Source organism: Oncorhynchus tshawytscha, linkage group LG22 (genome assembly GCF_018296145.1).
Source record: "Oncorhynchus tshawytscha isolate Ot180627B linkage group LG22, Otsh_v2.0, whole genome shotgun sequence".
Taxonomy (NCBI): Eukaryota; Metazoa; Chordata; class Actinopteri; order Salmoniformes; family Salmonidae; genus Oncorhynchus; species Oncorhynchus tshawytscha.
In genome coordinates, this window is record NC_056450.1 from 21,259,803 (window position 1) to 21,287,618 (window position 27,816).

Below are 27,816 nucleotides of genomic sequence, written 5' to 3' on the forward strand. Positions count from 1 at the left end.
CGGATGATCCCGCAGGTGAAGAAGCACGATGTGGAGGTCCTGGGCTGGCGTGGTTACATGTGGCCGGTTGGACATACCGCCAAATTCTCTAAAATGAGAAATTAACATTGAATTCTCTGGTAACAGCTCTGGTGCAAATTCCTGCAGTCAGCATGCCAACTACATGCTCCCTCGAAACGTGAGACGTCTGTGGCATTGTTGTGTAATAAAACTGCACATTTGAGAGTGGCCTTTATTGTCCCCAGCACAAGGCGCTCCTGTGTAATGATCATGCTGTTTAATCAGCTTCTTGATACGCTAACCCTGACATGTGGATGGATTATCCTGGAAATGCTCACTAACAGTGATAAACAAATGTGTACACATTGAGAAATACGCTTTTTGTGAGTATAGAATATTTCTGGTATCTTTTATTTCAGCTCATGAAACATGGGCCCAACTCCTTGCGTTTATATTTTTGTTCAGTGTACAACGTATATGATATATAGCTGGAATCCTCAAATAATCATTTAGTAAGCAAAATAAAATAATTATCAAGTCCCATTTATTTTTCAAGAGGATTTTCCAATTCTTGAATTTACCATCCTACCATACTTCCCTCCCTTGGTGGAGTGTACTGTTCAGGAACTGACATGAAAGCTCAGTTACTACAAAAACAACACATTTAGTTAAAAAGGTCATTCTGTGATTTGGGTTGGCATTTAAGTATTGCATTTTGTAACAAATTCTTATTTTTTGTAGATTTCTATTTAATTTATATGTATTTGGATACATTTTCCCATTATAAACAAACTAATATGGCAGCTTAATACATTTGGACCATTATGATAACATTGTGCCACCAGTAGGAGCAGTAACACCAATGCCAACTTTTAGGTAATTGAGGATTTTCATAAAATGGAGGCCACAGAAATGCAAATCTATGGTCAATAACCCTTTTCAAATAATTTACAAAAGTGATATGATGAATAATTTCTCACAATGCAACACCAATGACACTTTATTTAAACAATTCTCAATCCTCACATTTACGACACACTAAAAGGGTTTGATTAACTAATCCTTTCCTTTAATATAGGCCCCTATGCTCAAGGTCCTTTGTAATGAGTGATTTTCAAGGTGGTAACACCAATGACTTAAAATATACTTGTAAAAAATTCTATTAATCAAGATCCATTAATCAAAACTCAAACTGATGCGGTCATAAGATACTGTATATCATTATATGACATCAGTCCGTTACAGGCTACATGTTTAAAATTAGATTTAAAAAGTCATCATGTGACAGATATCAAAAACATACATTTGTACATGGTGTGGACAACAAGTTACAACCTTAACTAACCTAAAAAATAAAACTAATAGCTAAACCTGTCAAATGTCCTGGCCAACCAAGTGATATTGGGTGACTTGAATAGGCAGAAATTATGATATGCTACTACTGTAGGCCTACTGGCATACAGCAGGGGGTACTTTTTTCCCTCTTTTTTCTTTTATTGAACAGTGGGTTAACTGCCTGTTCAGGGGCAGAACGACAGATTTGTACCTTGTCAGCTCGGGGATTCGAACTTGCAACCTTCTGGTTACTAGTCCAACGCTCTAACCACTAGGCTACCCTGCCGCCCCACTCATGATCCGTGCAGACCTTTAACCTCTACTGGGTTGTCCACCATGCCTCCTTACTCTCAGCTTAGTCTCAGTTCCTGCATCTTCATATTCAGTTTGCGGTTTGTGAGATCTTGGATTGCCCCTCTCAGCGGATGTGAGCCATCTCCTCCAGAAAGGGAGTCTTCATGCAGCCAGTGCAAAGCTGGTCCATCCACAGGGGAGCCTCATGCTGCAGGGGGGTGCGACGAGGGTAGAAGGTGTAGGAGAGGTCGTAGTTCAGCAGACAGCTGATGGATGCCATGTAGACATCAGAGAAGCGGCACAGGCGACGGGAGAAGTAGGTGGGGTTGTGGCAGGTGCGGAAAATGCTACCAAAGTGAGGGTTGAACAGGTTCTTGGTCACAGCTCTGTGAGGGGGGAAAATGAAAGAAAGGGTCAAAGGAAGTTCATAGGTCAGTACAAAGCTTGTTAAGTCCAAATTACACTGAATCCTTTAGGTCTGACTTGCTGTCCGACGGTCTTGATAAATTAAATGTTGAATATTATGACATACACTACATGACCAAAGGTATGTGGACACCTGCTCGTCAAACATCTCATTCCAAAATCATGGGCATTAATATGGAGTTGGTCCCCCCTTTGTTGCTATAACAATGGTGGCGAGTTTTACACCACTCCAGCTGATGCTTGGCATTGCGCATGGTGATCTTAAGCGTGTGTGCGGCTGCTCGGCAATGGAGCCCAATTCATGAAGCTCCCGATGAACAGTTCTTGTGCTGATGTTGCTCCCAGAGGCAGTAAGGAACTCGGTATTGAGTGTTGCAACCGAGGACAGACAATTTTCTTGCGCGCTACGGCGTTCCCGTTCTGTGAGCTTGTGTGGCCTACCACTTCACAGCTGAGCCATTGTTGCTCCTAGATGATTTCCACTTCACAATAACAGCACTTACAGTTGACCAGGGCAGCTCTAGCAGGGTAGAAATTTGATGAAGTTACTTGTTGAAAGGTGGCATTCTGTGATGGTGCCACATTGAAAGTTACGGAGATCTTCAGTAAGGCCAATCTACTGCCACTGTTCTATGCAGTTTGCATGGCTGTGTGCTCGAGTTTAACACCTGTCAGCAACAGGTGTGACTGAAATAGCCGAAAGCACTAATTTCAAGGGGTGTCCACATACTTTTGTATATTTAGTGTATAATATCTACTAACACTATACTCACCGAAGCTCTTCTCTCTCCTTCAACCAATCCTGCAGAACTTTCTTTGACTCTGGATCTCGATGCATCTGCAACAAGTTCAATAAAAATGTTTTTACTTGAACACTTTCATCTTAACATAAAAAAACATGGCATGGCTGATGGGTAAAAAAAAAAATCATAATATTAGCTTGTAGTAGTAGTGATTATTGTGGGGGTACAATTGATTGGGACCAGAGTATGTGCAGCGGAGCATGATCAATTTGACTGGAGCGCTGAGCGAGATTACCAAAGGCTGGAGCCTGCTCCAATTTCGCTCCAGTAGCGCTCACTTCACAAGCTCAGGGCATGCCTGGCCCAGCATGCATTTGTAGTCTACTTGTGTGCTACTATAGCCCCTTGCTTTAGCTACTGTCATGGAGTTCAAAATATTTTAATAAAGAAACTGATAAAACAGTTGCAAAATCAAAATGACTTACAAGGATGAGGACCAAGAACAAGAGGGGGAGTGCGGTGATGTAGTGTCCACAACTAAGGAATCATTATGGAATCTGAAAAGACGCGTATCCAGAAAGCATGATGGTGTACTTCGTATACATGCTAAAAGAAAGGAACAAGGTGGGCAGAAAAAAACCTTTAGGCCTACCTATCCTACCTATAGAAAAATAAAAAATAAAACACCTCTGCATCTCTGCCCAGCCTGACCAGAGTGGCCAAAAGGGTGTTTAGCATCCCCAGAGGCTCTGCAAGCTCAGAGAGGATATTCTCCACTGCTGGCCTGCTCTCCAGGCATCATCGCATGAGTCTGAAGCCACAGACTCTGGCCAAACTCGTGTTTCTAAAAATGAATTCAAAAGGCACAGTAGACTAAGCCTAATAAGGCATTTTACATTAAATTCTAAGTCACAGCCTATATACTCAATTTATAGACTATAATGATACAACAAAATGTTGTTTAAATGCTGATCGCTTTATGTCCCTACCAGCCTATTCCGTCACATTCGCAAATGCTTCACAATGTATTCCTTTGTAGGCTATAGCCTTGAAATAATACAGCCTAAATAAGTCATTTTAGTTCCTTCTTAGGCTCTCTGTCTGGCTCCTGACCTATTTAGAGTGTTTATATGTTGTATAATATGACATGTGGCCTATTTGAAATTAGCGCTTCTTACATTCCCCTTTTCATGTTTATTCAAATCATTTTCATTCAAATCATATGGTTTGGTTTTAATACTTCAAAACCATATGGTAGGTCAAGGCAGTCACAAAAATAGATGGGTGTTGGCTAAATTGTGATTTTAATGAATGGAGCGAATTTTGAGATGCATTTTTCCCACACTATGAGTGTGGAGCGGTGCTGCTCCATGAGAGATGAGTGGGATTTCCAACCGGTAAACGCAACATTGCTTTAACCTCACAGTTTGCCGATTTCTATGTTGTAGAACACCCTATAGCTCTATAAGTGTACCTGCATGCGCTCCAGCAGACCGGTGAGTGCCTGCAGCCAGGTGAGGCCCTGGGCATACTGCTCCGTGTTCACAACCCTGGTCTCCACCTCCAGCTCCGGTACTATGGCTCCTGTCCGCCAGCCGTGACGCAGCATCAGGTCCTGCAGAAGAGCATGAGTAGTCAGCCCAGTACAATGACTAGCCACAGCATGACACAGGTTATTACAGTAAGCACAATGTGGGACACAGACCTTAAAACAAAGTCAATTTCTGTTTGCAATTTCCTGTGTGGAGAAATCACATCCACACTGCCTGCATCAGTCACCAAAATATTCAGACATAGTACCAGTACCACCACAGTACCAGTCAAAAGTTTGGACACACCTACTCATTCAAGGGCTTTTTCTTATTTTTTTTTCTAAATTGTAGAATAGTGAAGACATCAAAACTATGAAATAACACATATGGAATCATGTAGTAACCAAAAAAGTGTTACATTTTGCTATTTCAGATTCTTCAAAGCAGCCACCCTTTGCCTTGATGACAGCTTTGATATCTCTTGGCATTCTTTCAATCACCTGGAATGCTTTTCCAACAGCCTTGAAGGAGTTCCCACATATGCTGAGCACTTGTTGGCTGGTTTTCCACTCTGCAGTCCAACTCATCCCAAACCATCTCTATTGGGTTGAGGTCAGAGGATTGTGGAGGCCAGGTCATCTGATGCAGCACTCCATCACTCTCCTTCTTGGTCAAATAGCCCTTACACAGCCTGGAGGTGTGTTGGGTCATTGTCCTGTTGAAAAAACAAATTATAGGCCCAAACCAGATGGGATGAAGTATCGCTGCAGAATACTGTGGTAGCCATGCTAGTTGTGTGCCTTGAAATCTAAATAAATCACAGACAGTGTCACCAGCATAGCACCACACCTCCATGCTTGACGGTGGGAACCACACATGCGGAGATCATCCGTTCATCTACTCTGTATCTCACAAAGACAGGGAGGTTGGAACCAAAAATCTCACATTTCTGTCAAAGGACAGATTTCCACCGGTCTAATGGCCATTGCTCATGTTTCTTGGCCCAAGCAAGTCTCTTCTTATTATTGGTGTCCTTTAGTAGTTGTTTCTTTGCAGCAATTCGACCATGAAGGCCAGATTCACGTAGTCTCCTCTGAACAGTTGATGTTGAGATGTGTCTGTTACTTGAACTCTGAAGCATTTATTTGGGTTGCAATTTCTGAGGCTGGTAACTCTAATGAACTTATCCTCTGCAGCAGAGGTAACTCTGGGTCTTCCTTTCCTGTGGCGGTCCTCATGAGAGCCAGTTTCATCATAGCGCTTGATGGTTTTTGCGACTGCACTTGAAGAAACCTTACAAGTTCTTGAAATGTTCTAGATTGACTGAACTTCATGTCTTAAAGTAATGATGGACTGTCAATTCTCTTTGCTTATTTGAGCTGTCCTTCCCATAATATGGGCTTGGTCTTTTACCAAATAGGGCCATCTTCTGTATACCACCCCTACCTTGTAAAAACACAACTGATTGGCTCAAAGGCATTAAGGAAATAAATTCCACAAACTAACTTTTAACAAGGCACACCAGGGGACTGACTACCTCATGAAGCTGGTTGAGAGAATGCCAAGAGTGTGCAAAGCTGTCATCAAGACAAAGGGTGGCTAATTATTATTAATATATTAACATATTTTAATTTGTTTAACACTTTTTGTGGTTAATACATGATTCTATATGTGTTATTTCATAGTTTTGATATCTTCAATATTATTCTACAATGTAGAAAATAGCAAAAATAAAGAAAAACCCTGGAATGAGTAGATGTGTTCAAACTTGTGACTGGTACTGTAAATATAGTATGACTCACTGCCAAGTCACTGTACAGATGATCTCCAAAGTACAGCACCTTGGATCCTCTCCATCCTGTGAGCCTGAGAAAGTCAAACAGGTTGCCCTACAACAAGGAGACAGTGTAATGAATGTCACAAGGAATTATTATTAAGTTAAATCAGGCAATGGTTGAAGTTAACAGAGGAGGAAATATGACAAACAACGTGGATTGGCAAAACTATAACATGACAGTAATTATGTGGTCATGGATGTGGTCTTCCATCAAATTCTGCTGAGGCTTTAGCAACAGACAATTATTGGCTTTGAGGGTCAGTCTGGCAATGATGTTGGCAGTGTTCTTAGAGGAAAAGTACGGCATGGTTAACATGTCCAACTGTGAGGCAACAATACATGTAATTTCATCAAAGTAGTATCCATTTATCACCAAGCCTGATCGATTGTCCCCAAATCCTGTCCAGATAACAGAGAACGAGGTGGCCTCATGCTTGTCACATATTAAGCCACAGAAAGCACAGGGCCCAGATGGACTACGGGGCAAAGTACTGAAGGTCTGCGTCGACCAGCTCAAGGGAGTCTTCACACAACTGTTTCAACTCCTTCTGAGCACCTGTACTGTGCAAAACTCCTGGAAGGTGTCAATCATTGTACCGGTGCCTAAGAAGTCAGAGGCCAAATTACAAATTACTTTCGCCTGTGGCCCTCACACCCCTTCTGGCCCAATGCACGGAAAGGGTTGTTAGTAAGCACCTTACCCTGTCTATAGCAGATCATCTGGACCTGATACAGTTTGCCTATTAGTCAGAGGGGGACTGAGGATGCTATCCTGACCTTGGTGAACATAGTGGCTAGTCAGTCACCTTCAACATGATAAATCATATGCACACGTTATTTATTGATTTTAGTTCAGCTTTCAATACAATGCAAATGCACATACTGCTGAAACGACTACTGGACCTGAATGTCAACGGCGGCCTCGCAGGTTGGATCAAGGACTTAAACTGACCGCCCACAGAGGGTCCTCATGAATGGGGCCCTCTCTGATGAACTGACCCTGAACACAGGGGCACCCCAGGGGTGTGTCCTTTCACTGTTGTTGTTCTCGACCTACACCAATGAAATGAAGATCCAACTAAACAATGTGAGACTTTTCAAGTATGCGGATGACATGGCTCTAATAGGACTCTTTTTTAAAGATGCTACGTCAGATGGGTACAACTATTTTAAACAGATCAAAAACCTTCAAGAATGATGCTGGTCAAGTACCCTCCACATAAATGTGGAAAAGACAAATGAGCTGATCATCAATGGCAACAACTTGCCAATGTCCCAACCACTCTCTCTGAATGACTAACCAGTGGATGTGGTTGAGTGTTTCAAACATCTAGGGACACAAATTGATAACAAGCTGAGTTTTACAGAGAATGCAGACTATTTGTTTTAAAGCAAGCCATCGCCTGATTTGAAGGCGTTTGTGGTCAGCCAAGATGCTCTGGAGAGGGTGTACAGCAGCTTGGTGGAGAGCATCCACACGTTCAATATGACAGTCTGGTATGGTAATCTGAGCGTGAGGAGCAAAAGCAAACTGACCAGAATAGTAAACACAGCCAGCAAAGTAATTGGTCGACCACAGGCACATTTGAGCAGTCAACCATAAAGAAGGCACTGGCTGTCATTGGTGACCCCTCCCACCATCTACACCCTCAGTTTGAGAGGCTTCTCTCTGTCCGGAGCTTCAGAATGCCCATGGCCAAGAAGAACGTGTTCAAACATTCATTCATTGTGCTGTTGGACTACTAAATGCAACGTAAATTTGATCCGTATATGTACTTATCTATCCAGTGCAGTTGGGACAGCGGTCAGTTGTGAGTGAACGTATGGCCTATGTTTTTAGTATGATCAACTGACTGGTTTAAGTGTGTATGATGTGAGAATGTATGTGATCCTTTTAATGGAAGGTGATGTCCATCCTGGATGGACAATAAAGTTTAGTCTATTCTATTCTGACCTAAATTCAAGGACAAGACTAACATCTTTGCACAGGCTTCAAAGGCCAACTTTGTAACACCAGCCTAACTCAAGACTTTGGACATTTCATTCAGGTTGATTAAAGAGTTAACATCCCAGTCCAATCATGCGTCATTCACTTCCCACAATAAAAGGAACAAACAGTTTTGACATTGTGAATCTCACAAATTACCACAATCTGTTACGCAAGTAGTCAATGCTGGTAAATCCTGCAACTGAGTTAGTCACTTTGAGTTAGCCATATATTTTCCAAGTTGGAAAAGACAGTACCAGCCAACGTGCCACTTTAGTTCCATATACGGTATACAGTAATACTGCTGGGTAATGTCTACACTCCTACCTGTTTGTAGACCTGGCCCTTATCCAAGCTCTTGATCTTGTCCCACTGAAGGTCCCCGTTGCTATCCAAACGTCTGAAAGGTCTGCAAGTGGCAAATATGGTCACAGAATGACCTTAACAGTATGCATTTTCTGTGAATTTATGTGAAGACCAAAGTTTCGGAATTTGGACACTTCTTGATTGGGAATATAAAGGTATGCATTGTACTTACTTGCCACAGCTGTTGAAGAAGTGTGGTTTGTCAGCTTGAACAATGACAATGTCAAATAAGTCCCTCCAGTCCTTTCCTACCATGTATTTCATCCCTTTGTCTCTAAATGAAGAAAAAAATCTGGTTAGTCAACAACCACGAAAGGTACAGATAATGTGCAGAGCTGAACGTGCCCAGAGAACAAATCAATAACCTGCATGTATATCTCTGATTAACTCAGTTTGGTTGATGGTGGCACTCACACAAAGCTAAATGGGCTGTTGGTTATAAGGAAGAGCTTCTTGCCATGGCTTGCCAGACGGTGTAGAACTGCATATGTCTCATCACCTCTGAGAATATATTTCTCTGTGGGAGGGAGATGAGAAGAGGGGGGGGTCAATTCCAACTGAAGCAGACTGAGCTTCCCTAGAGCATTTCGAAAGTATGTAAATATTCCACTTCCATCAGAATGTATTGTTCCTTGGAAGAAAATGGCAGATTTTCCCATTTGGAAACAGTCCTGTAGCATTTAAGCAAAAGATAAAGGCATTTAAAGTACTTTTCTTGAAACTGTGAGAGAGCAGAGTATAAAGAGATAGATATGTCCTAAAATGTTCTTCTCTCAATTCCTGCCAAACCTGAACTCCGTAAACACATATTTAAACAAAAACTAGGATTTAAGGTTATAAATTGTTAAGTGTACTATCATTTTTATATTCACTTAAAAGTATGGTAATATTTTTGCACTTTAAAGTATGTTAGTAACGTTTTATCAATTATCTTGACTTCCACTTGGCCATGGTTTCCTGGCTTGAAAAATATGCTTTTTACCTAATCATAACCCGAAAAAAATTATCTGCAGGGCTGTTAAATTGCTACACTGTTTTAATAGTGTATAATAATAGTATATCTCACCCAAGTCTTGCATTATCCACTTGTACATGTAGCCTTTGATATGCACCATTCCAATGGCATCCTTAGGAAAATAAACACAGTGGATAAGCAGTTGAGCTGACTGTTTTCCCTGAGTATGCTTATATACAGTCGTCTTGCTCAAGGTTTAAATACATTCTTGACTCGACTTCTGTATTTACACTTTTGATGGCTTTCTACGCCTATCTAAAAGGAAATTTATCCAGACGTTTTTTCAACATGGTTCTCTTCTCTCTCTTGGGAGAGAACATTCATTGAATGTTGCATAGTTTGCTATAAACAGCTAGCATCCCTGGAATCTTGCCACTCACTTACTGTACTTCTGTAACTGGGAAGTACAGTTTGTTCAGAACCAATCAGAAACAATGACCCCCGGGGAAGGAACCAAAGGGAGTGACATATATAGGGCAGGTAATCAAAGAGGTGATGGTGACAGGTGTACGCCATAATGAGCAACCTGGTGACCTAGAGGCCGGAGAGGGAGCACACGTGACAGTCATTAATTTGTACGTTTTTTGTGTGGTCTTAATCGCACAATTTTACATCTAGCTATGATGTTTGGTGCAGTATTTTAAGTAAAATAATTTTCATGAAAACTATTAGTGCACTGCAGACTGCATCGAGTCAGCTGCCATTGCCCTCTGGACTGATTTGAGAACTACAACTTATTTATTAGCAAGCTGCCAAACTACTGTAAATAAAGCACAAGCTTCATTCTGTTTATCAGTGCCAAAAATCAGTAGCTAGCTAAATTTAATCTCTGTGTTTGTCAATAAAGCTAGCTAGTAGCTAGCAGGCACATTGAGCAGGCATGCTACATTAGCTAAATCAAATCAAATCACATTTTATTGGTCACATACATATATTTAGCAGATGTTATTGCTGGTGTAACGAAATAGATGTGTTCCTAGCTCCAACAGTGCAGTATTATCTAACAATACATACAAATCTCAAAGTAAAGGAATGGAATTAAGAAATATCTAAATATTAGGACGAGCAATGTCAGAGTTGCATTGACTAGAATATAGTAAAATACTGTATGTAAACATTATTCAAGTGTCCAGTGTTCCATTATTAAAGTGACCAGTAATCCCATGTCTATGTACATAGGGCAGAAGCGTGGCTATTTAATAGTCTGATGGCTGTGAGATAGAGACTGAAAAACAGATTATTGGTCTCATCTTTGATGCAACTGTACTGACCTCGCCTTCAGTGGGGTGAACAGCCTATAGCTCGGATGATTGTCGTCCTTGATGATCGTTTTGACCTTCCTGTGACATTGGGTGCTGTCGGTGTCCTAGAGAGCAGGTTCTGTGCCCCCGGTGATGCGTTGGGCAGACCGCACCACTCTCTGGAGAGCCCTGCTGTTGCGTGCAATGCAGTTGCCGTACCAGGGGGTGATACAGCCCGACAGGATGCTCTCAATAGTGCATCTGTAAAAGTTTGTGAGGGACCAAGCTGATTTTCTTGAGCCACTGTCTCTGAGGGTGGACAATTTCAGTTTGTCAGTGATGTGGAGGCCAAGGAACTTGAAGCTTTTCACCTTCTCCAAAGCGGTCCTGTCGATGTGGATAGGGGTGTGCTCCCTCTGCTGTTTACTGAAGTCCACGATCAGCTCCTTCATTTTGTTTCACATTTAGGGAGAGGTTCTTTTCCTGTCACCCCTCCGCCAGGGCCCTCACCTTCTCTCTGTAGGCTGTCTCATCATTGCTGGTAATCAGGCCTGTCATCTGCAAACTTGATGAATGAATTGGAGGCGTGCATGGCCACGCAGTCATGGGTGAACAGGGAGTACAGGAAGGGGCTGAGCACGCACCCACGTGGGGCCCGTGTTGAGGATCAGCGGAGTGGTGGTGTTGTTTCCTACCTTCACCACCTGGGGGCGGCCCGTCAGGAAGTCCAGGACCCAGTTGTACAGGGCAATGTTCAGACCCAGGGCTCTGAGCTTAATGCTGAGCTTGGAGGTAATATGGTGTTGAAGGCTGAGCTGTACTCAATGAACAGCATTCTTACATAGGTATTCCACTTGTCCAGATGGGATAGGGCAGTGTGCAGTGCAATGGCGATTGCATCGTCTGTGGATCTATTGGGGCGGTATACAAATTGAAGTGGGTCTAGGGTGTCAGGTAAAGTGGAGGTGATATGATCCTTTACTAGCCTCTCAAAGCTCTTCATGATGACAGAAGTGAGTGCTACGGTGCCAAATGTAAATGTACAGTTTTGTCATTTAGCAGACGCTCTTATCCAGAGCAACTTACAGGAGCAAATAGGGTTAAGTGCCTCAAATCAAATTATATTGGTCACATACACATGGTCAGCAGATGTTATTGCGAGTATAGCGAAATGCTTGTGCTTCTAGCTCCGACAGTGCAGTAATATCTAACAAGTAATCTAATAGTTCCATAACAACTACCTAACACATACAAATCCAAGTAAAGAGATTCAATAAGAATATATACATAGAAATATATGGATTAGCAATGACCGAGCGGCATAGGTCAAGATGCAAGAGATGGTATAAAATACAGGATATACATGTGATATGAGTAATGTAAGGTATGTAAACATTATTAAGGTGGCATTGTTTAAAGTGAGTAGTGATCCATTTATTAAAGTGGCCAGTGATTGTGTCTCAATGTAGGCAGCAGCCTCTCTGAGTTAGTGATTGCTGTTTAGCAGTCTGATGGCCTTGAAATAGAAGCTGTTTTTCAATCTCTCGGCCCTTGCTTTGATGCACCTCTACTGACCTCACCTTCTGGATGGTAGCGGGGTGAACAAGCAATGGCTCGGTTGGTTGTTGTCCTTGATGATCTTATTTGCCTTCCTGTGGCATTGGGTTCTGTAGGTGTCCTGGAGGGCAGGTAGTTTGCCCTCGGTGATGCCGACAGGATGCTCTCAATTGTGCATCTGTAAAAGTTTGTGTGGGTTTTAGGTGTCAAGCCACATTTCTTCAGCCTCCTGAGACGCTGTTGCGCCTTTTTCACCACACTGTCTGTGTGGGTGGACCATTTCAGTTTGGTCGTGATTTGTACAATGAGTAACTTAAAACTTTCCACCTTCTCCACTGCTGTTCTGTCGATGTGGATAGGGGGGATGCTCCCTCTGCTGTTTCCTAAGTCCATGATCATCTCCCTTGTTTTGTTGACGTTGCGTGAGAGGTTGTTTTCCTGACACCACACTCCCGAGTGCCCTCACCTCCTCCTTGTAGGCTGTCTCGTCGTTGTTGATAATCAAGCCCACTACTGTTGTGTCGTCTGCAAACTTGATGATTGAGTTGGAGGCATGCATGGTCACGCAGTTATGGCTGAAAAGGGTGTATAGGAGGGGGCTGAGCACGCAGCCTTGTGGGGCCCTTGCTCAAGGGCACAGACAGATTTACCTAATTGGCTCTGGGATTCGACCCAGCGACATTTTGGTTACTGGCCCAACACTCTTAACCAGTAGGCTACCGTCCGGCCCAAATCATCTTATCAAGTCACTGGCGAGTGGCAAAGTGCTTCGGTGCCGTAACAGCTTCCCTAAATTTCGCAAATGTCAGTTTTAGAAGACAGTGACTTAATGACCAAAATTGTGCTATACACACTAGACTAATATTGATGCAATATTGCCCGTTTTCAACCAGAGAAGTTTGTTTTTGAGTTCAGCTGCCCGTTAAACGGAATGAGAAGATCAAATAGTATGCATCTTTTTCATTAAGGGGGAATGAAAGAGCTTTTGGCTCACTGACCGACCGGCACAGCATAACAAACAACGTTAAAATCACATTCCCAACTGCCTTGCACACTGGTAGACAAAAGGACCATTCACAGATATTGACTTTGGTGCAACTACTTATGAGCTAGGATGCAGCAATCAACTAAGTTAGTTACATTATTTAAGTCAAAAAGCATTTTTTGTTAAAAGCCTCTATTTCCAGAACCAGTTATTTGCCCACATGTTCAAAGCTGGTTTCAGTTTGACTGTCTCAATTAAAATACAGTATTATCTGTGGATTCCAAGTTTGTGAGAATGTGGGTATGTTTTGTTGCCGAATGCACTCACTGAAACGTCTTTGTAGAGATGACCAGGGTCATATTCAATGTCATTGGAGTTGAAGTAGTCATTGGCAGCAGCCAGGAGAGTCATCTCTGGGATGGAGAAAACATCCATGAACTGCTTCATCACAGGACCCTGTAAGATAACGTTAGCTCAACGAGATAGAAGACAAAGCTGAGCCTCAGCAAAAAAAAAACACAACAAATCCGACGATTTTTTTTTTAATGAATTTTTTGCAGATATTGGATATACATTTTAGAGAGCAATTTCCATCGGGAACTGATCATTAATGCAAGTCTTTTACGCAGGCTTTTAACCATTATTTTATCTTTTAAAGAATGGAAATTTGGCAACAATTGCAGCAAATTCCACGGATTTCCATACATACCGTGCGTTCAGAAAGTATTCAGACCCTTTGACTTTTTTCACATTTAGTTACATCACAACCGTATTCTAAAATGTATTAAAATGACATTTTTTCCCTCTTCAATCTACACACAATACCCCATAATGACAAAGCAAAACTGCTTTATACACTGCTCAGAAAATAAAGGGAACACTAAAATAACACATCCTAGATCTGAATTGAATGAAATATTTTTATTAAATACTTTTTTCTTTACATAGTTGAATGTGCTGACAACAAAATCACACAAAAATGATCAATGGAAATCAAATTTATCAACCCATGGAGGTCTGGATTTGGAGTCACACTCAAAATTAAAGTGGAAAACCACACTACAGGCTGATCCAACTTTGATGTAATGTCCTAAAAACAAGTCAAAATGAGGCTCAGTAGTGTGTGTGGCCTCCACGTGCCTGTATGTCCTCCCTACAGCGCCTGGGCATGCTCCTGATGAGGTGGCGGATGGTCTCCTGAGGGATCTCCTCCCAGACCTGGACTAAAGCATCCGCCAAGTCCTGGACAGTCTGTGGTGCAACGTGGCGTTGGTGGATGGAGCGAGACATGATGTCCCAGATGTGCTCAATTGGATTCAGGTCTGGGGAACGGGCGGGCCAGTCCATAGCATCAATGCCTTCCGCTTGCAGGAACTGCTGACACACTCCAGCCACATGAGGTCTAGCATTGTCTTGCATTAGGAGGAACCCAGGGCCAACCGCAACAGCATATGGTCTCACAAGGGGTCTGAGGATCTCATCTCGGTACCTAATGGCAGTCTGGCTACCTCTGGCGAGCACATGGAGGGCTGTGCGGCCCTCCAAAGAAATGCCACCCCACACCATGACTGACTCACCGCCAAACCGGTCATGCTGGAGGATGTTGCAGGCAGCATAACGTTCTCCACGGCATCTCCAGACTGTCACGTCTGTCACATGTGCTCAGTGTGAACCTGCTTTCATCTGTGAAGAGCGCAGGGCACCAGTGGCGAATTTGCCGATCTTGGTGTTCTCTGGAAAATGCCAAACGTCCTGCATGGTGTTTGGCTGTAAGCACAACCCCCACCTGTGGACGTCGGGCCCTCATACCATCCTCATGGAGTCTGTTTCTGACCGTTTGAGCAGACATATGCACATTTGTGGCCTGCTGGAGGTCATTTTGCAGGGCTCTGGCAGTGCTCCTCCTGCTCCTCCTTGCACAAAGGCGGAGGTAGCGGTCCTGCTGCTGGGTTGTTGCCCTCCTATGGCCTCCTCCACGTCTCCTGATGTACTGGCCTGTCTCCTGGTAGCGCCTCCATGCTCTGGACAATACGCTGACAGACACAGCAAACCTTCTTGCCACAGCTCGCATTGATGTGCCATCCTGGATGAGCTGCACTACCTGAGCCACTTGTGTGGGTTGTAGACTCCGTCTCATGCTACCACTAGAGTGAAAGCACTGCCAGCATTCAAAAGTGACCAAAACATCAGCCAGGAAGCATAGGAACTGAGAAGTGGTCTGTAGTCACCAACATCAGAACCACTCCTTTATTGGGGGTGTCTTGCTAATTGCCTATAATTTCCACCTGTTGTCTATTGCATTTGCACAACAGCATGTGAAATTTATTGTCAATCAGTGTTGCTTCCTAAGTGGACAGTTTGATTTCACAGAAGTGTGATTGACTTGGAGTTACATTGTGTTGTTTAAGTGTTCCCTTTATTTTTTTGAGCAGTGTATAAATGTTTGCAAAATGAACAACAAAAATACCTTATTTACATAAGTATTTAGACCATTTGCAATGAGACTTGAAATTGAGCTCAGGTGCATCCTGTTTCCATTGATCACCCTTGAGATGTTTCTTCAACTTTATTGGAGTCCACCTGTGGTAAATTCAATTGATTGGACATGATTTGGAAAGGCAAACATCTGTCTATATTAAGTCCCACAGTTGACAGTGCATGTCAGTGCAAAAACCAAGCCAAGAGGTCCGTAGAGCTCCGAGACAGGATTGTGTTGACGCACAGATCCAGGGAAGGGTACCAAAACATTTCTGCAGCATTGAAGGTCCTCAAGAACACATTGGCCTCCATCATTCTTAAATGATGGATGCTCTGCCAAACTGAGCAGTCAGGGGAGAAGGGCCTTGGTCAGGAAGGTGACCAAGAATCAGATGGTCACTCTGACAGAGCTCAAGAGTTCCTCTGTGGAGATGGGAGAACCTTCCAGAAGGACAACCATCTCTGCAGCACTCCAACAATCAGGCCTTTATGGTAGAGTGGCAAGACGGAAGCCACTCCTCAGTAAAAGGCACATGACAGCCCGCTTCTAGTTTACCAAAAGTTTAGAACCTTAAGACTCTCTAGTTCACCACCGTAAGACTCTCAGACCATGAGAAACAAGATTCTCTGGTCTGATGAAACCAAGATTGAACTCTTTGGCCTGATTGCCCAGCCTCACGTCTGGAGAAAACCTGGCACCATCCCTACGGTGAAGCATAATGGTGGCTGCATCATGCTGTGGGGATGTTTTTCAGCGGCAGGGACTGGGAGACTAGTCAGGATCGAGGGAAAGATGAACGGGGCAGAGTACAGAGAGATCCTTGATGAAAACCTACTCCAGAGTGCACAAGACCTCAGACTGGGGCAAAGATTCACCTTCTAACAGGACACCGACCCTAAGCACACAGCCAAGACAACGCAGGAGTGGCTTCGGGACAAGTCTCTGAATGTCCTTGAGTGGCTCAGCCAGAGCCCAGACTTGAACCCAATTAAACATCTCTGGGGAGACCTGAAAATAGCTGTGCAGCGCCGCTCCCCATCCAACCTGATAGAGCTTGAGAGGATCTGCAAAGAAGAATGGGAGAAACTCCCCAAATACAGGTGTGCCAAGCTTGTAGCGTCAAACCCAAGAAGACTCAAGGCTGTAATCGCTGCCAAGGGTGCTTAAACAAAGTACTGAGTAAATGGTCTGAATACTTATGTACATTTGATATTTCCATTTTTTATTTTTAATACATTTGCAAACATTCTTTGTCATTATGTGATATTGTGGTTAAATTGATGAGGGGGAAAAAACTATTTAATCCATTTTATAATAAGGCTGTAATGTAACAAAATGTGGAAAATGTGAAGGGGTCTGAATACTTTCTGAATACACTGTATATTCTATTTTAGTGTCTCCGGTCCTTATTTTTCAGTTAACCTTTTCATACGAGTTCCAAATATCTCTAACGGTCACCCCAGTGTGAGTTGTTTTATGCACGTGATGTCAGAATTCACTCACTGTTCCAAAATATGATTATTACGCAACAGGACAGTTAACACGTGCTTCCTGCTAATTGTCTATAGGCTGTTTCAACTTGTCAATTTCAAATTATTTTCTAACAAGTTGTATTTCCTAACAATAGTTTGAATTGAGCTGTGTTCCGCCTCCTCATTAATTCACATAGAAGTAGCTCATTTCAGCGTTGCAGACAATTTATGTATGAGGCTTTACTGAGCCAGACAAACTTCTCTCTTCGAGAGTCCACGCACTTCACCAATGTTTGCGCAGATCAAGTATGCAGACATTTGCGCAGTCTTGCACAAATTGGAACATGTTGGTTTTCCTTACAAATAATAACTTTGGACATGCGTTCCTATCAAAGTAAGTTCCTTATTTTCTGTATATCGTGTTGTCGTTTCTACTGTAGCCGCATACAATATGTATGTATGTATGTATCTATGTATGGGGCATAATGTACTTACAGTTTTATTCACAGTACCGGTGACAAATAATGCATTCCGATTATTGCATTGATTGTAATGGACACCTATGATGTGTGTAAAATACTTTTTTGAAGGTTGTACTGTTTATAATGAGCTAATGCTAAGCTATTTGCCAGCTATGTGTGGCGCCATGTTTGTTGACATTATACAATGCATTCTGGGTGTCACCTAAACGTCTGTCAAACCAAAAATGTTATAATGAGGTGAAGGAATGGTTCACTCATCTTTCAGGTAAACTTCCGGAAGTGAATGAAGGGAAGTGAATGAACGTAGACAACACACCCCCTTCAACATGCATACTATAAACAGACCAAACTCATCTTGTCTCCTTGTATTATCTTTGGTTAAATAATAATTGCTATTAGATCATTTATAATGTAGTTTCTGTCAGCCGTGAGTTATAAAAATATGACCTGTTATGTCAATCTTTCCTCACTTAGCGCTAGAAAAATGCAGCCTACATTTTCCGGTTTGGATGAATGTGTTATGCTGTAGCTACTTCTGTGAATGTCTGAACATTGCATCCAAAAATAAACTGGTCACATTCTGGACATAAATTTGTAAGGACTGTGTTTGTGCAAAATGTTTCTGTGAAAAACAATGTGGCCAGCTCAAATGCTGATTCATTCGAAACTGGACGTTAAAAATAAGCATTCAGGGACCACTGTTGAATGATCACACTCGTTTGTTGGTAAGTGTGAAAAGGTTAAGGTAAAAGAATGTAAATAATGACCTTTCCATAGAAGCCACTGACTTCCTCAAGAGGGACATGGTTAGTTCCACCGTAGAGCTCCAAAACCTCCTCATCTGGGACAGGATTCAGACCCCTGTGGGAATCAACATCTCTCAATTACAGAATTGAATCCATGACATACCAATAGCAAAGAGTATTGTTATTAGAAAAAACGTTGTGCACAAAACTCAACAGAGGCGGGAGGGCGGAGAGGACAGGATGAGCAGAGCGGTAAAATCAATAGACAGTGAGGACATCGTCCTGGTTCTAGTTTGGCTGGTGGTGCACTCGGTAGCTAGCCAGACTTGATAGGTCTCTGGCACTTCAAATGAATGAGTCTCTGTCAGTTATGTTTAGTATCTGCATAGTTAATACCATCAGTAGCAAGCTACTGTTGCGAGCAACTTCGAGAATAATAAATATACACTTTTGAGCACCCTCCAAAAAGTTATACTTTGCAACAGCTTACCTTGAAATAAAATGTAAATTCTCATCTCCCTCCCTTTCAAAATCGGCAAAGACACCCCCAATGACAGTTCTGGCTTTTGCTTTGACTGTATGCTTCAGGATAGTCTATACCTCTAATCATCTTTGCTGATAGCGATGTTTCCAGAAGTGGATAAATTGGTCTAATTTAGCATGTATTGTAAAGCCTCAACCTTTAGCTAACTCTTCATATTCAAATGAGCTCAAAAATGTTTTAATGAGGACAAAATGTTTTGTGTGACTACACTCCAGCCATAAAAAGCAAAAATAGACACGTTGTAATTGAGCGGCGTGTCAAAGAGAACCGCGCGTTCACTGCCCGCCCGGCATCAGTTGGGTCATTATCATTCAAAACAAAGCATTCTAAAATCAATTGCACGCACGCCTAAAGTTATTCTTATTTCATTGTGTTACTATTTTCCCTTAAGTTTATTCAGAAATGTTTTCTTAACCTACTTTTTTAAAACTCTGCATTGTTGTTTATTAAGGGCTCATAAGTAAGCATTTCACATAAGGTCTACTACACCTGTTATAGTTGGCACATGTGACTAATAAAATTTGATTTTGTGAGTTTAGGCCTTTAGTTTTCATTATATTCCCCCAGCAAGTGTCTCACCTGTATACAGTCCCAAGCTGAATGTAATGGAAGGCATCAATTTTCATCAACAGTCCCTGCATGAAAAAATATAATTTTATTGACTGAACTACCATTTCACTCTAATTTCACTCTCAAACTTTGAATGTTTAAAAGCTTTTATACACCCATAAAAACACTTACCTTCTGAATGTCATAGTGGAGACCACGAGCAGCGAAGTTGGGAATATAGTCATACTTGCTAATGCCCTCTGGATACTGTTAGGGGAATTAAAAGTAACAATTTAAATTCAAACAAACAATAAACAACGTGCACAATGACCATTTGTATGAGGATATGAGGCAAACAGCATCACATTTCTGTCAAACTAACCTTGTAGTGTTTGACAAGGAAGTCTCGAGCTGTGTTGTAGATCATTGTATCAAGAGTGTTGGAGTACAAAGCGAGCGTGTAGTCATAATCAAAGCCATAGATTTCCACTTCGTCCAAGTCAACCTCATTGTTGGCATAGATGGTGGAGGGGTTCAGTAAGTTACATACACCTGGAGGAATCAAATCTGCAGAAAAGGAAGGGGAGACATTACACACACAAAAAAAAATCTAACATGATCCAGCTTCATGATTTGTCTTAAATGCATTGTGTGGATAATCTAAAGAGCCTGTGCTTACAATTTTGGGCAGTAAGTGGTCTATTGTTCAAAATGGCCAAAGATATACAGTTGAAGTCGGAAGTTTACAGAAGCCTTAGCCAAATACATTTAAACTCAGTTTTTTACAATTCCTGACATTTAATCTTAGTAAAGATTCCATTCCCTGTCTTAGGTCAGTTAGGATCACCACTTTATTTTAAGAATGTTAAATGTCAGAATAATAGTAGAGAGAATGACTTATTTCAGCATTTATTTCTTTCATCACATTCCAAGTGGGTCAGAAGTGTACATACACTCAATTATTATTTGGTAGCATTGCCTTTAAATTGTTTAACTTGGGTCAAACATTTTAGGTAGCCTTCCACAAGCTTCCAACAATACTTTGGGTAAATTTTGGCCCATTCCTCCTGACAGAGCTGGTGTAACTGAGTCAGGTTTGTAGGCCTCCTTGCTCGCACACGTTTTTTCAGATCTGCCCACACATTTTATATAGGATTGAGGTCAGGGCTTTGTGATGGCCACTCCAATACCTTGACTTTGTTGTCCTGAAGCCATTTTCCCACAACTTTGGAAGTATGCTTGGGGTCATTGTCCAGTGGGAAGATCCGTTTGCGACCAAGCTCTAACTGATGTCTTGAGATGTTGCTTCAATATATCCACATATTTTCATTCCTCATGGTGCCATCTATTTTGTGAAGTGCACCAGTCCCTCCTGCAGAAAAGCACCCCCACAACATGATGCTGCCACCCCCGTACTTCAAGGTTGGGATGGTGTTCTTCGGCTTGCACGCCTCCCCCTTTTTCCTACAAACATAACGATGGTGTCATTATGGCCAAACAGTTCTATTTTGTTTCATCAGACCAGAGGACATTTCTCCAAAAACTACGAACTAAAAAGCCAGACGGCTTTTTTTATGGCGATTTTGGAGCAGTGGCTTCTTCCTTGCTGAGTGTCCTTTCAGGTTATGTCGATATAGGACTCATTTTTACTGTGGATATAGATACTTTTGTCCCCGTTTCCTCCAGCATCTTCACAAGGTCCGTTGCTGTTGTTCTGGGATTGATTTGCACTTTTCGCATCAAAGTACATTCATCTCTAAGAGACAGAACGCGTCTCCTTCCTGAGCGGTATGACGGCTGCGTTGTCACATGGTGTTTATACTTGCGTACTATTGCTTGTACAGATGAACGTGGTACCTTCAGACGTTTGAAAATTGCTCCCAAAGATGAACCAGACTTGTGGAGGTCTACAATTATTTTTCTGAGGTCTATCTCCCAGGCTGCGTGCCGGTCTTGACAGCCAATCGCATGCAAGGAACAAAACAGCCCATTTGGCCAGTCTTGTGAGCTAGCTAGTTAGCTCGGTAGTCTTGGTAGGTATCAAGCTAGCTTGTTACGGCAGGTAGTCTAGTGGTTAGAGAGTTGGACTAGTAACCGAAAGGTTGCAAGATCAAATCCCTGAACTGGCCAGGTAAAAAGCTGTCATTCTGCCCCTGAACAAGGCAGTTAACCCACTGTTCCTAGGCTGTCATTGAAAATAATAATCTGATTCGATAAACCAATGGGAGAGGCAGGACTTGCACTGCGTTCAGCGTCACAAATAGAACTGACTTCTATTTTAGCGCTTGGCAACGCAGACGCTCGTTGGCACGCGCGAGCAGTGTGGGTGCAATAATTGAATAACGTATGTTTACAATTATTTTGCAAAGCACACAACGCAAGTGGTGTGGTAGGCATGTTAAGTTAAATCTAGATTTGGTCATTCCTGAATTATGAATTATTTAAGAGGTGCAATATGGAAAAATTGCTCCGCCATTTCTTGGTTGCTGACATTCTAATAGTTAGCCTAATTTCAGTTTGTGAAAACAAGCACTTAAGAGTGTAGAAAATCATTGTAGCATGTAAACCGCTGTGAAATATATTTGCAACAACCCAAATGATTGTATTTTCAGTTGTTTGAAGGTGGTGTTCAAAACCAAAAGTAAAAGACGCAAAAACGAAACTTAATAATGGGAAGCATAGAAACAGCAAACATAGAACAGATCTACAGTTTTTTAGACTTACTTTCAATTGTTTCTTTTAATTTAACCTTTATTTAACTAAGCAAATCAGTTAAGAACAAATTATTATTTACAATGACGGCCTACCAGAAGGCAAAAGGCCTCCTTTCAGACTTAGTGTAAGGGGCCATGTACAGGACGGTGCTGATGGTGGCCGATAACACCCAGCAACAGTCAACAAAGAGTTATTGAAAGTTTAATGCGTAAAACCAGCAAATCAAACTGTTTGGGGACAGACTTGGTGGAGACAACCGAGTACTGAAGGTGTTCCTTGGTAAAGATTGCCACTCCACCAACTTTGGAAGATCTGTCTTGCCGAAAAAGGTTATGTGAGGATGACAGATCTATAACTCAAATTTCTATGTACATTTGGTCGGGTTGCCCAAAAAGTTACATATTGCAGCTTTAATGTAACAAATCAAAAATTAATAATGTTATAGAAGGTAAAGTCAAAATTTGAACTGGTCTGTCAATGCATAGCCTAGGCTATATATTTCTTTATGTTTATCGCGCAGCCCTAATTTCTAGTCAAAATGACAAATGAGTAATGCCAAATTATCTAAAACGATTGGAGGTGGTTATGGTAGAGAAATTAACATTCAATTCTCTGGCAACCGCTCTTGTGGACATTCCTGCAGCCAGCATGCCAATTTCACACTCCCTCAAAACTTGAGACATCTGTGGCATTGTGTTGCGACAAAACTTTGCATTTTAGAGTGGTTGTTTATTGTCCCCAGCAAAAGGTGCACCTGTGTAATGATCATGCTGTTTAATCAGCTTCTTGATATGCCACATCTGTCAAGCAGATTAATTATCTTGGCAAAGGAAAAATGCGCACTAACAGGGATGTAAACTAATGTGTGCACAAAGTTTGAAAAATAAGGTTTTTGTGCATATGGAACATTTATGCAATCTTTTATTTCAGCTCATGAAACATGGGATTAACACTTTACATGTTGTGTTTATATTTTTGTTCAGTATAGTTTACATGTTGGCAACAATCCTTTGATTCTACACAAACTCGCCTGTTCTGCTCCAAGGTTGCACACGCATCGGTTTTGTTGCTAAACAATCAACCCACCTATACACATTCAGTTGATTAAAAAAAACATACATATTTTAGGCAAGCAGCCTAGAAAAAATAAGGAAGGAAAGTGCTGCTATGTTACACAATAGGTCTTTGTAAATAGAAGCTGCTCTTTGGTAAAAGGGGATAATTGTATTTTAAAAAGCAAGGAGGCCAAGACACTTCATATTTGTATGACATTTTCAAAGGAACAAATGTTTTTTAATGACACATTTGGCAGCATGGCTTTCTTCAGGGAGTACAAAGATACAGTGATGTCTTTTGAACAAACAATGTTCAAATCAACCCAATTTGATTTATTTATATATAAGCCACCAGATCCGACCCTCTTTCTTGCAGCTGCAAACATTTCTAAAAAACAGTTTCTGCTTTGTCAGTATGGGGCATTGTGTGTAGATTGATGAGGAAAAAAATGGAAGATTGAAAACTGGAAGAAACTATCTAAATTTCAACAACAAAAAAGCAATGGACTATTCTCCATCCTCCCCCGAATTGGGATATATCATTGTCATTGTCATGGCACACTTTGTTTAATTAAGAGCTATTGATGAGAGAAAACCGAATATCCACCGAATATCCAATATAAAAGTAATTTTACCTCTGTCTAAAATTAATTAGCTAACAAACCAACAACTGTAACAATGTATTTAAGAGACAAAAAGTGCTCATTGTGCACATTTCGTCATGTCTTCCAATAAAGATTTGGAGAGGAAATATACACTGAAACAAAAATACAAACACAAAAATGTCATAGATTTTACTAGGTTACGGTTAATTTAAGGAAATCAGTTCATTTAAATAAATGAATTGGCCCTAATCTGTGGATTTCACATGACTGGGAATATAGATATGCATCTGTTGGTCACAGATACCATAAAAAAGGTAGGGAAGTGGAACAGAACAGCAGTAAGTATTTGGTGTGACCACCAGTCCTCAGCACAAGGTGCACCTGTGTAATGATCATGCTGTTCAATTAGCTTCTTGATATGCCACACCTGACAAGCAGATGAATTATCTTGGCAAAGGAAAAATGCTCACCAACAGGGATGTAAACAAATTTGTGCACAAATGTGCGTATGGAACATTTATGGGATCTTTTACTTTAGCTCATGAAACATGGAATCAACACTTTACATGTGTTTATATTTTTGTTCAGTATAGTTTACATGTTGGCAACAATCATTTGATTCTACGCAAACCCCGCCTGTTCTGCTCTAAGGTTGCACAGGCATCAGTTTTGTTGCTAAACAACCCACCCACCAATACACATTCAGTTGGCAAAAAAACATACATTTTTAGGCAAGTAGCGTAGAAAAGAGAAGGAAGGAAAGTGCTGCTAGGTTGCACAATAGGTCTTTGTAAATAGAAGGTGATGTTTGGTAAAAGGGGATAATTGGATTTTAAAAAGCAAGAAGGATCAAGACACTTCATATTTGTATGACATTTTCAATGGAGAATTTTTTTTTTAATGACACGTTTGGCAGCATGGCCTTCTTCAGGAAGTACAAAGATACAGTGATGTCTTTTGAACGAATGATGTTCCTATCAACCCTGATTTTACGTATTTATTAGCCACCAGATCCGACCCTCTTGCTTACAGCTGCAATAGGGTCAGACAGCATTCCTGTGTATATTAAGACACCACAAAGCCGGCACGAGGTATGACTCTGAAAATGTACCTCAATCCAGGGATGAGAAAAGTGTTGTGCTCCGAATTGTCCCATTATACCAACTGTTAGACCAAAAAGAATGAACAACTGCTCGTTTAAGTAAACTACTGTTTTTGTCCCCATGCTAACTAGCAGTAGCAACAGCAACCATTATGGAATGGCACATCTCGTTGAACAACAAGAGCCAGGGTTGCCATGTCTGCGGTTTTCCTGAAAAATTGGGCTACTTAACAAAACGACGTCGCGGGTGAAAATGTATTGGCCGCGGGTTTTGGACTACTTCTAAATTGCATGGCAATTTTAAAAAATATATATATTTCACTGTGACCTGCTGCTGAAGACTATCAGGCAGTGAGGCAGCCTGTTTCTGAGTGAGTGAGTGGGGAGGGCCTGAGCGGTGTGTATGTATTGAGACTGAGCGCTGCAGCAGGCAGCTGAGTCAAGTGAGTGAGAGGAGATAGAAGAGCACATGCACACATCCTGAAAACCTTGACCAGTTGTAGGTAGGCTATTTAGATTAGCTGTCTCCGTAATGACATTTCCAACCTTTTTTCCATAAAACATATTAACGCGCTATAACTGATTGCGCATCAATAAATAACAGTGACAAAGCACAGGAAATGCCTGTAGACGCTCTAGAGCGCATTAGATAAATTTGCTTGGAGGTGGTTTAAACTGCATTCTAATGTTGACTTTGCTCATGGAAAACCATATTAAGCAAAGGGTTTCATGCATGCTCAGTTCTTGGGTTTCGAGCGCTGCACAAGTGGAAATTTCAAATGGCAGTTATGCTTCTTTTATGGGGAAAAGTCCACAACGAAACTGACAGTAAATGTGGATAATGATACATTTGCATCCGTTGGCTATTAATTTCTATGCCTATGTATGCTACTGTAGTCTACCATTTTATAAAATAAATATACTGACATTACGATATCACTGGAGCCATTGCAAATCAATTTGTGCCACTTGTGTTGCCTACCTGGAGTTGGCAAACGCATTTAATAAATTGCCTATAATAAGTCGCATTTGATAAATTGCCAGTTTATTGCTGTTGTAGCCTTGTGTTATTATGCAATGTTCAGCTGTTTTTAGAATGCATTAGATTGAAGGTAACAGCCAGTCAGATCAGTTAATATCCATATTATGAATATTTGATTAAGTCATTGAAATTATGAACCCATCTTCAGTAGCCTATTCCAGCAGGCTATTGGGCAATGGAAACACTTCTTACCACTAAATCTCCTCGCTATTCATGTTGAATAAATTAGTCTGTCAATTTGAACTAAGCAAGCTGTTAAATCATGAATCTTATATCTTGGCTACTGTGTAGGCTATTTGAAATTAGAAGTAGGCCTATCAGGGGCTATAGGCTACCTGCATCTAGCTAACCAAGCCATGGAAAAGTTTAATTACAATCATAAATCCAGGTTTAAATCAGTAGTCCTAGTCTATGCCTATTGAAAAGACAAGTCAATCTCCCAAATAGGCCATTTATAACGGTTTGTAGTCTTAACATCTGGCACATAACGGCACAACGGCCAGAAAATAGCTTAACATTCGTTTTTTAAGTTTAAAAAGGGTGAATTATATTTTCTCTTGCAATATATTTAAATTATTTTATTAGTCACGTTAGCTCCCAATATTAATTATTTTGATGGAAAACCCTAATTTAGCTTCTTATGGTCTTTAGAAGTTAAGTCGAGATTCCTTCTCAATTCGCTCAATAACGTTATGGAGAAAGAGTTTATTGGCTAAATATGGCAACTCCCCTCTTGCTGCAGTAAAAAACATTTGGGCTAGTTTTCAAGCCTTGTGGTTGGGTTTTGAGTAGTCATTGGGCTACACATTTTGCTATACTTGGCAACCCTGACAGGCTGTTCGGGCTAACACTGCCATTTCAAAATGGCTGCTGTGCCTTCTGCAACCAAGCATTATGACAAAAAGGACAGGTTTCAGGACAAAACAGAAGTTGTTCAATCTTCGAAGTGTAACAGTTGGGATAATGGGATAACGGGACAATTCGGAGTACAACACATTTCTTATCTCTGGAATGAAGCTCATTTTCTGAGCCTTATCTTACACTAGCTCAGTGGAGTTTTAATAGGCTATTAACAGTAATGCTGTCTAACCCTAGTGCAGCTGTAAGCGAGCAGGTCAGATCTGCTGGCTAATATTCGATATATTAGGCGAGCTTTAACATTACATAAAAACATCTTACCGTGCACAAGTCGTTTCATCTCATTATACCTTGACCAAAGGTACACCTTGGAGTCAATCTTGGGTGCAGTAGTGAATGCCCTTTCAGAAAACGTCGGCGACACCTCCTTAAATTTCTTGCCTGCGACTTGTCTGTGATTTGCGGGTGATGGAGAAGTTGGGATGGCTGTGGACCCTGTAGCCTGGATACCCGAATTTGATCCACAACTTTGACCATTTTCGCAGCATTTTCCTATTTGGTTGGTCGGACCTCTAGATGCCACGTTACCATAAGACGCAACAGATGTTTTTAAACCCCTGCAAAGCGAAGCTGCCTTACTTTTCTGCAATAACGCATGGCTAAACTTTCTTATTTTTTGACAGGACATTACTACCTGGCATTTATCAGAGTATCTCCAGAACGTTATCTAATTCAAACCTAAATGTAGGCTACAGTTGATACAGTAGCAACTGAGTCAGATGCACAAGGATGACAGTATATCATCAACAGAGGCTATCTATATACTGAGACGGGTCTCAACGTTCTAAC

At 41.4% G+C, this 27,816-nt stretch overlaps 1 protein-coding gene across 3 annotated transcripts; it reads right to left on the reverse strand.

The window, feature by feature from the left end:
- Positions 1-984: 984 nt before the first annotated feature.
- nt5dc2 (5'-nucleotidase domain containing 2) lies at positions 985-27,816 on the reverse strand. Of its 3 annotated transcripts, none has more exons than XR_002949095.2 (15): positions 27,289-27,816; positions 19,973-20,157; positions 19,783-19,857; positions 19,621-19,676; positions 18,519-18,612; positions 13,646-13,774; positions 9,587-9,647; positions 8,935-9,037; positions 8,693-8,794; positions 8,482-8,563; positions 6,133-6,219; positions 4,273-4,413; positions 3,284-3,404; positions 2,829-2,893; positions 1,962-2,015 (listed from the first exon to the last, which is right to left on the reverse strand). XR_002949095.2 is itself a non-coding variant. In XM_024384617.2 (14 exons), exons 1-14 carry the CDS (start codon positions 27,653-27,655, stop codon positions 1,754-1,756), a joined length of 1,809 nt encoding a protein of 602 aa, XP_024240385.1. In that variant the 5' UTR covers positions 27,656-27,814; the 3' UTR covers positions 985-1,753. The 3 variants fall into 3 exon arrangements, 1 of the variants encoding a protein (XP_024240385.1); XR_002949096.2 differs by having other exon boundaries at positions 3,284-3,355; positions 27,289-27,815; XM_024384617.2 differs by lacking the exon at positions 3,284-3,404 and having other exon boundaries at positions 985-2,015; positions 27,289-27,814.

What these genes read in the sequence shown, in the direction of transcription:
- nt5dc2 (XM_024384617.2), bottom strand. Translation starts at nt 27,655, where the DNA reads ATGTCCTGTCAAAAAATAAGAAAGTTTAGCCATGCGTTATTGCAGAAA. An exon ending in GATGAAACGACTTGTGCACG is followed by an intron (nt 20,158 to 27,288) that starts GTAAGATGTTTT and finishes CCTTTTCTGCAG; the next exon opens with ATTTGATTCCTCCAGGTGTA. An exon ending in TCAGTGGCTTCTATGGAAAG is followed by an intron (nt 13,775 to 18,518) that starts GTCATTATTTAC and finishes GTTATCTTACAG; the next exon opens with GGTCCTGTGATGAAGCAGTT.